We start from the raw sequence: 13,355 nt of genomic DNA on the forward strand, positions 1-13,355 counted from the left end.
TCCAGACAAATATTTTTTTCTTGCTTTTCGAAAGAAATGCACTTAAAGTTTTGAAAACTCCTGAGCTGCAAAGAAAGCGTAACTTCTCAATTCATTGTATGTATATTAACACGAACTGGATACTATACTCGAAAGGATGATTTTTGAATAAAACATCTTAAAACAAATATCAGTTCCTTAAATCCTAACATCTTAAGCAGAAATATGAGGGTAGAAGCGAAAATAGTGGGAATTTCAATGGTTTTATAACATTGTTATAATGTTATTGGAGCATTTTATAATGTGGTCTTTTACGTGAAGAAGTAATTCCACTTGATTGTAATTCCAACATACCAACATACAATAGCGGAAAGCAGACGGGTAGATATCCCAATCGTTTCTCTTAGATAAAAGAAAGTTACAAGCCCCCGAAAATGACGTATGGACAGCGTGGAATAAGAAAGGAAAAGCAGCTTAGAGTGATAACTCTGCAAACGTGTGGTTAAGCCTTCAATTGGACTGGTTTTGGAAAAATAACTAAATGATTTACGCACGATGCCACAGCATTGAAAAATAAATTACTTTTTTCCTCTTCCTCTTTTTTTTTTAACCTTAAATTGAATTCAAAACTAATCTTGAAAATATAAAATAATACTATTAGTAAAAACTAAATCATGAGTTCCCAAGATTTTGTTATTTGCATAAATGGATGTAAGATCCTATAAACATCACCAAACCCTCCAACAGCCATCTTATTTTCATTATTAGATAAATATAGGGATACAGGCATTATGCAGGGGGAGGAGGATATATCTCTCAGATTTAAGCTGATGATGGCCTTGTTAGTAATCCGCCCACGCCCTTAGGTAGGCTAGGGCAGAGATTGCATTAAGGAGGCCCTTAACTCCGAGGAGGGCCATAAAACGGCTAAGAATCTGAGGAGGAGGCGAAGGAGGCAGGGCATTAGATGGCCATTATAGGCCGTTAGGGACGAGTTATTCAGGCCGTTATTATCGAGGGGCCAGATTTAGCCTCGCCTTCCCCAGGAAATGTATTCCTCTCTCAGAGTTTGTAATTAACGAGTGTCTTTAGTTAGCCGAGTTTTGACAAACGCCCTTGTTCGCAGTCCCGGGAGGGAATCTCAGGAATCCTGATCCCAATAGTCGAGGGATCCTTGATACATGACCGGAGCACACTCTTACCAGCGGATAGTGCCCTACTGTTCCTGCTTCGGTAGAAACTATCCCGATAAGGCGAGTTTCATTGCATGGTAGGGCTAACTTGGCTAACAATGCGCCAATAATCCATTTTATATCTTACAACAATAGGGGCTTGCAATCACATAAAGCTATAATAATTTTATTTGCCTATATTTTCTTCTAAATCTTAGAGCTTAGAGGTCCAATTAATATTATGTAACGCGCATTATAATATTAATCTATTTATCATAACGCTTCATTGCAAAATATGTAAAAATAATTATATGATTTCGGTTACACATGATTCAGAAGCAATGTTGTATCACTGAAGCACATTTTCTGTAATTCACTCTCAATTTTCTATTACCTATTTTCAATTCTCCGGTTTAGGACGACTTCTTTTACCGATATTGGTCTTCGCCTTCCAAGCATAAATGAATTCATTGAATAACGAGTATTTCTTCTAACTTACTAACTGAAAAAAATTTCCTCTGTAAGGACCTATATTCCTACAGTTTAACGCTGTCGGTATGCCATGAAAATAGTGATCGAATAACCAACGAGTGAAGTAATGTCCAAAAGGATCCATAATCTAGTAGGTTATACGATTGACCATGCTCCACAGATAAGCAGTCTTCAAGAGTAGAAAATGGTGCCCACTACTTATCCTTTGCCATTTGGAACTGCTATACCTCTAATCCATTAGGTACTCCTTTGAAACTCTTTTACCAATTCGTTAGGTAATACCCAAGGATTCAGGCCCATATTAGACTTATCTGTCAGTTCTTTCATTTCCGAAGAGTCCTTATTTACTGAGATACTGGTGCCTTTTCCTTTCATTATCTTAGTAAGCCTTATTTATAAGCTCTGAAATTTCCATTTTTTTACTCCCTGGTACTTACTACTTTATATGAGAGTAGAGCAGCCTAAAAACCAACGAAAAGAGCTTTAATATGCTTCTCCAAACCCAATCTAATTGCATTCAGCTGTACGTTATAATTTGTAGCAACTTTTCCAACAGAGTTGTTCATCGCAAATTCTCCTCTGCATTACTATTAGCTTCTACCACTGAGCCATAGTATAGATCATTATTCCTTTCGGTATATTTGACAAATAGTTCCTAATGTAGAAATGAGTAGAATAAAAACAGAGTGTTAGATTTTCGGATAGTTTCTTTAGATCTTAGATTATTTTAATGTGGGACGGGAATTGCATTATTGATTCAATTAGTTCAGTGGAGAAGCATTGCCTCTAAAACTGTCTGCAAATTTGGTCTACTCAGCATTTTCCCCTTTAGTGATGAAAATATAATTAGACACTTGAAGATTTTGCGAGATAAGTACCATGGACAAGAAAATAAGGACCATGGGCCACTTCAAATTGTACGGTCGAATAAAGGAGGTCGCAATACCTAGATTGAGAATAGAACATACAAATCTGACCTATTCATTTCTGATCAACAAGCAGCCACCATCAAATTGTCAATATTGAGATGGCACACTTACAGTCAGCCACATCTTCAAAGAATGCCCTTTCTACACTACGATTTTACGTAGATTAGGAGTGGTACAAGGTTTAGTAGTAGCTCTGAATGATCAAGAAAAAAAAATATTTTTTACGCCAAAGGAAGTATTTTTTCTCTCGCATTTTTCCTCTCGCAGTCCAATACAATTTTACATTGACCCTTAGTTGATCTACATCCCACTGAATATCTTCCAGACCAATAATCGTCAAAAGGATGGTCTCCATCTATGTCTCCCATGTAGCATAGAGGACATCGACGTCAATGCGATAGACGTGTTTTTGGAGCAGATCATGTCCTGTTACTAGGCGAAAATAAGCCTCTCCCTCAGCTCTGCTAAGATTGCCGGAAATTCGTACGTCCTTATGCAGTAAGCTCTCCCATTTCTTTCCTTTCGCTTGAACTTTGTGTCTAGCGCTTGTTCTGTCCTTACAATAAGAACTTATCATTGATTTTACTGTTCTGTAGGAAAGTGGGTGAACAGGCTGGTTCTCTGCACAACTGAGCTAAGCCAAGTTGTCAGATTTTTGATTGGCATATATGCTTAATCTGGCCTGGTATCCACTGCAGAGTTATAATCCTTCCTTTTTTCTTCATAATTGCAGGCATTTTTCTGCACTTTTCTTCCGTGGTTGACTTTGCGATACCATGTGTTCATAAATTTGTATTACGGCTTGGGAGCCACTGAAGATTATAGTGTTGTTATCGCTTTCAATGTGGCTTCCATCGCAAAGTAAATAGCCTACATTTCTCCATCATAAATGTCATATACAGCTCTAACGGGAAATGACAGTTGAAAGTTGATTGAGTATACACCTGCTCCAGCTCCCTTGTCCTTACCGGACGCAGACTCATCGGTATAAATGTGTAGCCATTACTCTATGGGGTATAGCTCATAACTTTTTTTAGTGCAGCAGGTTCAAGCTCGGATTCAGGGCAATCTTACTTGATCCGACCACATTTTGAGTCGCCCATAGACTTCAGCAGAATCGTGCTTTGGTATGTAGGAGTTGCTTATATTCTGCCTTTCCTCAATTGGTAAATCTATCTGAAGGGCAACACGTGCTCCCAGCCCCCTACAAAGCATATCCTCAGCTTTAAAAAGAAAAGTGCGATGGGACCTCAATTGTTTATCACTGATTGGCTTATCGTTCATACGATAAGACAATCAGTGATCCTCTCGTCGCATAAGCTTTTCATATAGACACTGAGCAGATCTTCTCTCTCCTATCCTCTAGTGGTTTGATACCGGCTTGTAGTTCCACAGCTGTGATGGGAGTCGATTTCACTCCGCCAGTGAATATGCGTAAGGTTTGATTTTGAACTTTGTCTAACTTTCCTAACACTTCTTTGGAGCAAGGTAAAAAAAAAGTTAAGCTCAATACTCCAGATTAGGCTGTACTATGATTTGAAGGCCGTACTAAGTACGTCCTGGGACGCTCCCCATTTAGTCCCTGTTAGCCTTTTCATCAGCTTCAATTTTGATTACCTTTTCCAAGTTGTTTGTGGATTTGTTTTAGCCAGGTCAGCTAAGAGTCCATCGTGATTCCTAAATAGCATTGTTTGTCAGTCCTGGTTATTTCTTCGCCTTTAAAGTGTAAGTTAACCTCATGTTTTTTTGTGCTAAGACTAAACACTTGAAACACAATTTTTCGTGGGTTAACCGTCATTCCATTTTCTCTCACCCAGTCGTGTAGCGTATTTGTAACTTTATTTAGGGTTTCTTCTAAACCACCCATACTAGAACTGGTTCCCCAGATTGCCTGGTCATCCGCAAAAAGAAGTATTTGGACGCCAGGTTGATTAATCATTGTCTTTTCAAACCAGGCTATTAATCATTACATTGTGTAAATAAGAACTTAAGTCTGAGTCCTGTGGTACACCTTGTTTGGGTTGCCTATTACTGGACACTGAACTACCATAGTGAACCTTAATAAATCTCTGTCTTAGGAAAGATCGAATCCATGACAGGAGATTGCCACCTATACCCATACATTTCAACTTAGTAATAAGTTTTTCCCCCATACGCAGTCAAAAGCATTTTGGAAGTCAATAAACACTGCAAGTATTTAAACTCATTACCTATCATAAATTTTAGAGTTTAGATTTTTGGATTGAAACAAAAAAAGTAAAATAATAAAAAATATAATACATTTAAGGGATAAATCCGAATACCAAGAAAAATAAAATATGACAAACACCCAAAAGCCATAGCAAACTACAAAAGCTTATATAACAATATAAATAAAACAAGATAGAAGTTTATAATAAGCAGAGAAATTAAATTATCAGAGGTACACAATCGAGTCGTTGGGTGCGTAATTTAAAACTTGAGTTTTGAGATATTCAGCACCTTTTGGGTCCTACAAATATTTTGGAAAGTAACAAGTATACCCGACAGTTTAAGAACATTTGAAGTTAGTCCACTCAAATATTATTAATTAAGTATGTTTTAATGAAAAATAATTATGATGATGATAAACAGAATGCTTACATCACTTTTGCTCCCAATGGCTTCATTGTTAAAAAAATGTCTTAGAAATTTTTAACCAAAAATTTAAAATCATCTATTTCTTTATAAATTCAAAGAACTGTTTATTTGATTTTATGTTGAAATAAATAATTTTACATTTTCCTTCTTCTTTTTTTTCATCAATTTTAGGGGAGGAGGAAAAAGCTGAAACCCCGAAAGCCACAAAATAGCACCAACCCAAACCACGTCAAATTTTCAATCCTCTATTTCGACTAGAAGAGGCTGTATAAGGGCTTAAAGTCTTAAAAATATTCTTTGGAAAGAACGAAATTTGGACTTAAATTCACTTCCACTTTTATGGTAGTGTTCAGTCTCGAAAACCGAATTTTATCATTAATTTTATTTAACGAATTTCAGTTCATTTGATTCAGAATGTGGAATATTTTCTTATCAGGATTCGAACCCATGATCATTCAAGTGTTTTGGTATTAGAGGTAAAAGATAAATTGGTTAGTGGAGGAAGCCACAAGAAATAAAATTTATTTTGTGATTCTATGTCAAACTATATTTAGCAATATATCTAATAATATTTATAATAGCGATTTCAAATATTTTCATTTCATAGCTTTGCTCTGCAAGGATATATATGCTGTTGTATACTCAACGAATTTCCTTCTTGTGTAAAACATATAGAAATCTATTTTAGAAATAAAATCATGTCAGATTCGCTTATAACGTTCTTAAAATCCCTTAAATACAAATTATTATAGTAATAAAAATATTCATAATAAATTTTGCTGTTACAGCGAATTTGGGGAATAGCATTTCGTTTTCGCTTTCCATACATTTTAGTAACATGGGAACATATCAAATCCAACGTATTTTCATTTTGGTCGAATGTTTCGTAGTAATTTTGTCAGTATACCGTATTTGCCCATGTATAGGTCGAAGTTTATTTTTTCAAATTGTTTCCTGCAAAATTAGGAATGTACACACATCCGGGATTAAGTTTTATTAGATATAGATTAAGGACAATTCGTTAGTCACTTTATAGTTTATTTTCGATAATACCTCCATGACGGGAAGGTAATTCTACGAACGATTTTTAATTTATATTAATAATAGTGAAAATCTTTCACTCACAACTGGAGTTCCTCACACTATTAATGTAATAGTTTAGTGGTGGATGAAGTTACTGCATGGAGTCTTGCTATTAATAATATATCATCTGAATATTCACAAAAGCTTTTTTTTTTTTTTTGAAGAAACATAGTTTATGTTGGCTTTTTTGCAGTCCAAAAAACCCATAAATAATTTTCATATTAAAATCGAAAAATAATAAAATATACCTTCCTTGAGCTTTTGATATAAACACAAAAAAAACACAAAAATTTCCTTAACTTTAATACGATTCTACTAATTTACCTGAAACTAAGGAGTGGTTTAGGTTTCTGTAAATTATAAGAAATTCGGAAAAAACATACCGTATTAATTTCAAGTATACCGTATCAAGTTATTTATTTATTTTATTTTCAGTATCATTTTGGTACTTCAAGGATATTTTGTTTTATGATCCTCCGTCTACTATTATAATCTAAGCAGCGATTGATTTTCTTTACTCTTGGGGAAAGGTTGGTTTATTTTCATTTACGAAAAGTGCCTTGCCCCAACAATAGTTAAAATTAAAAAAAACAATTAAGTAAAAAAATATTATGTCTGTTAACTACTTATTTTTTAAGTATTTATATATTTTTTAACTATTTATTTGTTAAGTATTTATATTTTATTTTATAAACGATGAGTATACTGTGTACTTATAACAACCCACTTTATTTGGGCAGCATAGCTTATTATTAACGAAAACATTTCTTTCCGTGGGAATAATACAATAAAGCGATTGAGGATTTCTTCTTTAATTAAAACTTCTTTGTTAAAACTTATTTGTGTGCGTTGGAAGAACCAAACATTAACAATCCAGCAGTTATAGAAAGGTTGGATTTGGATACAATTCTAAGTAGTAATGAATGTTTACATGAACGCCGGAAATGAGCTGGAAAAAAATCCAAAAGAGTAATTCCAAATATTTCCAATTTTCGATCTATATGAAATTTACTACTACAATTTAAGGACCTTAAAGGATGCCAAAAAAGAATCCGACTTGTTTTCCCTAAACACAAAAAAAATTATTGCCCTACTCATATTTGAACCATATTTAGTTTTTTTATTTGTATATGTTTCAACTCGTTTAATAAAATTACCATTAATTTTTTCTTATTTTACACACACACACGAAAAATAGATTGATATGTTATAATATTTAAATCCATATAGAGTAAAGACAAAATATAAACAAAATTTCTCATAATTTAGCAAATTTATTTTTCTTGGCTCTTATACTAGCACATTGACTTAAAACATGGAACAAATGTTGAATATTTTTCAACATTGTTTTACACCAGAAAATATTTTGTTGAAATTGAGTATCTCTTATGAGTGCTTTTGGTCTCATTCACCAAATAATTTTCCTAATACCACTATCACCAAAACCATTGAAGGTTCGAATCTTGTTTCATGATCAAGGATTACACAGTGAATGTGATGTGGTCAACATCTAAGCTCGATCACTAGTTTTTTTTTTCTAAAGGGTCAGATATCTATTTCATAGAGGCTGAATGTTCTCCAAAGTCAACCAACCTCTGATAAGACTCTCAGATAAAATAAACTTTTCTCCACAGCTAGAATCAGATAGGGTCCTATTAACGTTAAGGCGTCCAGTGCCTTGCCAATTGAGCTATCTTTTATAATAAAAACTGACAATAAATTATTTTAAAAAAAATAATAATCTACTCTAATTAAATTTATTACTAATGAAATAAAAACATCAAGTAATTGACACACTTTACTGCCATTAAAAGCTTTTATGAAAGTCAAATATAATTCTATTATTAATAGTTCAATAAGGTAATACGAGTACGATATGGCGATGATGAAATATTTAAATAATTTAATATATATATTTTAAAACAACTGTAGTTGAATAATACAGACAAAAAAAAAGGATTGAAATTCGTCTACGAAATTGCAAAATATATTCAAGCCACATTAGGGAATATTTTTTTAAGCGGTTTCTCTAAGATGTCATGTTTTTTAATTTACCTACCTTATATTTATACAATCTGCAACCGAATTAACTTTACAATATCCCAGATCTCCTTAGAAAAATATTATGTAAACTTCACAATTACCTAGGGGCTCCAGTTAGCTCATTGTGAAGACGTTCTAGAGATGTTTAAAAAAGTGGTAAAAATGAAAAAGAACACTTACTTGGTAAGAGAAAATAAAGGCGAATCACTTACCTGCAACAGAAAAAAAAATATTGGGGAAATTAATCTCGATTACAGAGTAATTTAGTTCATAAATATTAAAAATAAAATAAATATAAGTTATAATATTATAAAATAATTCAATTTATAGAATAAATAGCGAAACACATAAATATGATAACATTAGAATTTCAGTGATAATTCCAAAAACTATCTGGCTAAGGACAATTCTCATTCAAGGAACATGTAGCCATAAACCTCCTTCACTCTTTAAAATAATCAAAAATATAGATAAAAATTAAATTAATGTAGCGAAGAATTTAAATTTCTGAAATATGGATATAGTAATTGTGTGATCTTACTGTTTTTGGATTTGTTTCTATATTTAGTTTTTTTTGTGTATAAACAATGTGACATGAAACAATTACTATAACATAAATTTATTTATCTGGTTGTGACATATAATTATTTATACTGTTACTGTAGCCGTGAGTCTACTCTGTGGTTTCGGGAGTCCTCCGGAGTTCACCCAGCATGATTAAGTTGATACCTTCAATTGGAGAAAACTCTGGCGGTCGAGCGTGATTTTGACCCAATCACCTCTTTGCACAACCGTTGGTTTAGTAACAGTACTTCCCTACAAAGCACCAAAGCACTGCACCCTTCACGCTTCATGGGTTGGTTTACCGATACAGATTTATATATTAATAAAGTTACAATGATAGTTGATGTTGACATACACTAGTCTTGGTCGACTTATACTGATTAACCTAATATAAATTGAATAGTAAATTTAAAAAACACACTTTCACTAATAAACGTTACAGTTCCCAATAACAGGCCTATTATGGTTTGTATCGACGTTAGGATGGATAATCCTTTTTTTTTATGCCCATTAAACTGGAGAGAATTCATACAGGTTAATCGATGGAAGCTCCTTTGGACTAAAAAGGTATACATTTATATTGTGCTTTTTTGTTTTTATATATTTTTTAAAACCCATTCCCTCACTCTAATCAATATTGACATAAAAATAAAAGTACAAAAATAATAAATATGCGAGATGTGTTCACATTTCTAGACATACATTTCTAGAGTTCTAAGGCCACAGCATGGTTAGAATAACTGTAATTTGAAGATAACCAAAGATAGAAGTAAACTAAATAAATAAACATCCTCTCTTTTAATGACCAACCAGGAGATAGTCAATAGTGCTCTGGGAGTTCAGAATATTCTTGGCCTATATCGCTTTTTCTCCTTACATGGACATTTAAGTCTTCTAGCAGAAATTTTGTGAACAACCTCAAAGGGGTTTTGTTGGGTAAATTATTTGGGGAAAAATTCTTCTTTCTTTTTTTTTAATAAAAAATTAGGGATTTTTTCGGGGGGGGGGGGGTCGGTAAATCGAAATATGAGCTAAATTTTTAATAAAAACATCGCTGTTTATTTATATATTTTTTTCAAATCACTGTTTTTTTAATTTTTAGTATTGTTACCAAGCTAAATGCCTGAATATTTTAATGGCTTGATTTCTTATTTATTTATTATTCGCTTGTCAATAAGAACTTGGTAATTAAATCATTTTCCAGCCTTTATTACAACGAGAGAATTAAAGAAAACAAGATGTGTTTAACACTCGCATTTTCCGATTTTTTTTTCAGGGTTCATGTGGTGCGCTGGCCTCAAATATTAATATGGATTCATATTAATATTTTAAGGCCTAGATTTACCTAAGCTAAGCTATACTCATCGTAAGTCAAGATGAAATCTTAGATAGCAAAATTAGTGGAGAATTAATAAATAGTATGAAGATAAGTATTTCTGAGTGTACGAAATGAAAGCAAAATAATGTTTGTAGGAAGATGGCCAAGTAGGGTACAAAACTGTAGACAAAATATTTATAAGCAATAAACATTGCGTCCTACTCCAGGGCTTTAACGGAGCCGAATCCTGGAAAATGTGAAGAAAAAAAAAGAAAAATAAACTTCATTAACATAAACTTTTATGTGTGTTATTACAATAAATTAACAAATATTATTAATACAATAATACTAATAATATAAGAGCAGTTGTCACTGATCGCTCTTTTAAATAAATGAAAATAAAATAAATACTAGTAATCGCAAAATAGCCTAAATATATATAAATATATACAAATCATATAATTTAAATATGTTTAAGGAGTAATATATAAAATATATATTACATCCATTTAACAGAAGGATTCACAGGCGTTTCTCTTATTAGGAATGACATATCATGCTATCTAGTACCTCTAAACGCCAATAGAGTACTCTGCAAGCTTAGTTCAGATTGTAGCCGCTAGATAGCAGCTATACGACGTCTACCGTATCAGAACTGTTTATTTTGATGAAGGTTTCAACGTGCTAATATTGTTACTTACATGAAGAATTTGAATTTTTACCATGAAAGCATGCTACATTGGATGTTAAATGGACACCGAAAACACAGAAATACACTACGTCCTCAAAGGCAAGGTTGACAATGTTAAAAATTTAACACAGCTTGTTAAGTGTATTAATTTCAAGGAGATAGCAGTTTTTTTTGCTAGTAAAAATGGTATTAAAATCGTCGTTGAAGATTCCAAATGTGTGCAAGCTTCAGCTTTCATTGGTACTGATATATTTACAGAATTTACTATAAATGAAGAGCTAGTAAGTTTCCGTCTGGATATAACTGTGCTGCTTGAATGTTTGTCAATGTTTGACCAAGGGAATTCTCAAGCATCTTTGAATTTGTATTATCGGGGTCATGGTTTTCCATTGAGACTTGTACTTGTAGAAGAAGATGTTGTTACCGACTGTTCAATTAAGACATTAGAGGCTCTTGAAATTCTTCACTTTGACCCTCCAGGTATGTTGACCCTTCCAAATATTTAATAAGTTTAATAGCATTACATATTAACTTAAGTTAAAGCAGGAATATCTAAGTCCTTCAGAACCAGAAATGATAGAACTGATAGAAAATTCCTATAAAACAATATTAGAACATTATTTGTCCAATGACTTTGAAATATTACTGTTATCACCAACTAGCAATGTATAGATTTATCAAAAATATGATAAAGTTAGATGTATCATATCTAACCATAGTTTATTAATATCAGAGACACCATTTTTATCTATATAGTTTTAATTATAATCCCTAATATTTTTATTTTTCTTACTATGTTCATGAGTCTCTATCAACCTTTTCTTAAACAGGCGAAAGAGTGTATAACAAGATGATAGCTGACGGCAATGGTCTAAAGGACTTCCTCTCTGACATGGACAGTGGCTCGGAGTACCTGGACATTCAAATGTCCAACAGTCAACCCAACTTCATCGTTAGAACAGAGAGTACAGCAGGAAGATGTGAGGCAAGTGTCAGTCAAGATGCTGAGTGGATCGAAGAATTTGTCTCACATGGACAATCCTTGAGTAGGTTCAAACTGACACAGTTCAAGCCCGCTCTAAAGACCATTCAAGCAGCAAAAAAGGTATCTATTCAGCTGTCGAGAGAAGGTCTCTTGTGTATGCAGTTTGTCATAATGACTGAAAGCAAGCAGCTCTGTTACATAGAATACTACTGCACCCCCGTAATCATAGATGATGATGATGAAGAAGCTGTACTTTCCCAGGAGTTTTGATAAAAGCATTTTATGTCTGATATTCTTTCCCATGTTAGAAAATTAAATTAGGAAAACAAATGATTCGAAATGTTTCTTAATCAAGAAACATTTTTTTACTAAGACTTTTTTTTTATAATGAAGACATTCATTCTTGCCTGTTGTTCATTCAAAATCATTATTATTTAATACACTCTTCATTGAATTTCTAGAATCTCCTTCTATACTTTTGTGTCTATTTTATAATTATGTTTAGTTTATTTTTGTACTTAAATTATTGTGTCCGTTTCTTTTTTTAATTTCAAGTTAATTTAACTTACTTGCTTTTATTGTTTAATTTTACTTACTTAATTGTTGTAAATATTTGTATACTTGTCCATACCAATAAATTATGTTTAGCTTAAAATATTGCTCATAATTTATTATTTTTTTTTTTTTTTTATGAATACTGTAAATATATTATTCAAACTACATTTGGAAAATGGTGTTTTTTTTTTTTTAATAGTTCCTTTTGTATATATAACTCCATAAAAGTCTAACCATTAAAAGTTTTATTTATTTTATTTTTGTGGTTTTAATGAATATCTAACTATAATAAACATTTAATTTTAATTTATAATCTTTAAATTTCATTCTTGAGACTGGCAATTTTTTACTAAATAATTCAAAAACACTATGCAAATTATAGTCTCAAAACATTTATTTCATTCACACGTCCAACGTTTCGGCCGAATTGGCCGAAACGTTGGACGTGTGAATGAAATAAATGTTTTGAGACTATAATTTGCATAGTGTTTTTGAATTATTTAGTATTTAATTTTAATTTTTTTGACCAAAAATAAATATTGAAAAATGATTAAGACATCAACCAATCATAATTTAATAATTTTATTTAATTATTTTTTAATGTATGATCCATATTTTTAATAATATATTGCTCGAGATACATACATATATGTTGAGACACTTTGTTGTGTTGATTATCCAAAGTACCTATTAATGGATCGAAAATTAATCTATTAACACTACCATGAGCTGACCGTCACTATATTACAAATTAGTAGATTAGAGTTAAAAATAAAACACACAGCTTACTCCAAGACTGATTAGGAACATATTTTTTATATTTGATAATATAACAACTTAACCTTGGTTTATGTTAGGTCAAGTTGAATTTAACACTAAAGTTAGCATGAACTCAACAACCATAATAACAGTCAAATAATGATTT

At 32.2% G+C, this 13,355-nt stretch overlaps 1 protein-coding gene across 1 annotated transcript; it reads left to right on the top strand.

The window, feature by feature from the left end:
* Positions 1 to 10,844: 10,844 nt before the first annotated feature.
* On the top strand, positions 10,845 to 12,192 carry Rad1 (Radiation insensitive 1). The gene is made up of 2 exons (XM_014435743.2): positions 10,845 to 11,370; positions 11,721 to 12,192. The coding sequence occupies exons 1-2, from the start codon at positions 10,950 to 10,952 to the stop codon at positions 12,143 to 12,145; spliced, it is 846 nt and encodes a 281-aa protein (XP_014291229.1). The 5' UTR covers positions 10,845 to 10,949; the 3' UTR covers positions 12,146 to 12,192.
* Positions 12,193 to 13,355: the final 1,163 nt, after the last annotated feature.

The sequence above is a fragment of the Halyomorpha halys genome, unplaced genomic scaffold (genome assembly GCF_000696795.3).
Source record: "Halyomorpha halys isolate HHAL.00 unplaced genomic scaffold, Hhal_1.1 Scaffold1668.1, whole genome shotgun sequence".
NCBI lineage: Eukaryota > Metazoa > Arthropoda > Insecta > Hemiptera > Pentatomidae > Halyomorpha > Halyomorpha halys.

Excerpts from the sequence above, each read along its gene's own strand:
- Rad1 (XM_014435743.2), top strand. The coding sequence starts at position 10,950 with ATGGACACCGAAAACACAGAAATACACTACGTCCTCAAAGGCAAGGTT. Across the intron at positions 11,371-11,720 it reads TCTTCACTTTGACCCTCCAG|GCGAAAGAGTGTATAACAAG; the intron begins GTATGTTGACCC and ends TTTCTTAAACAG.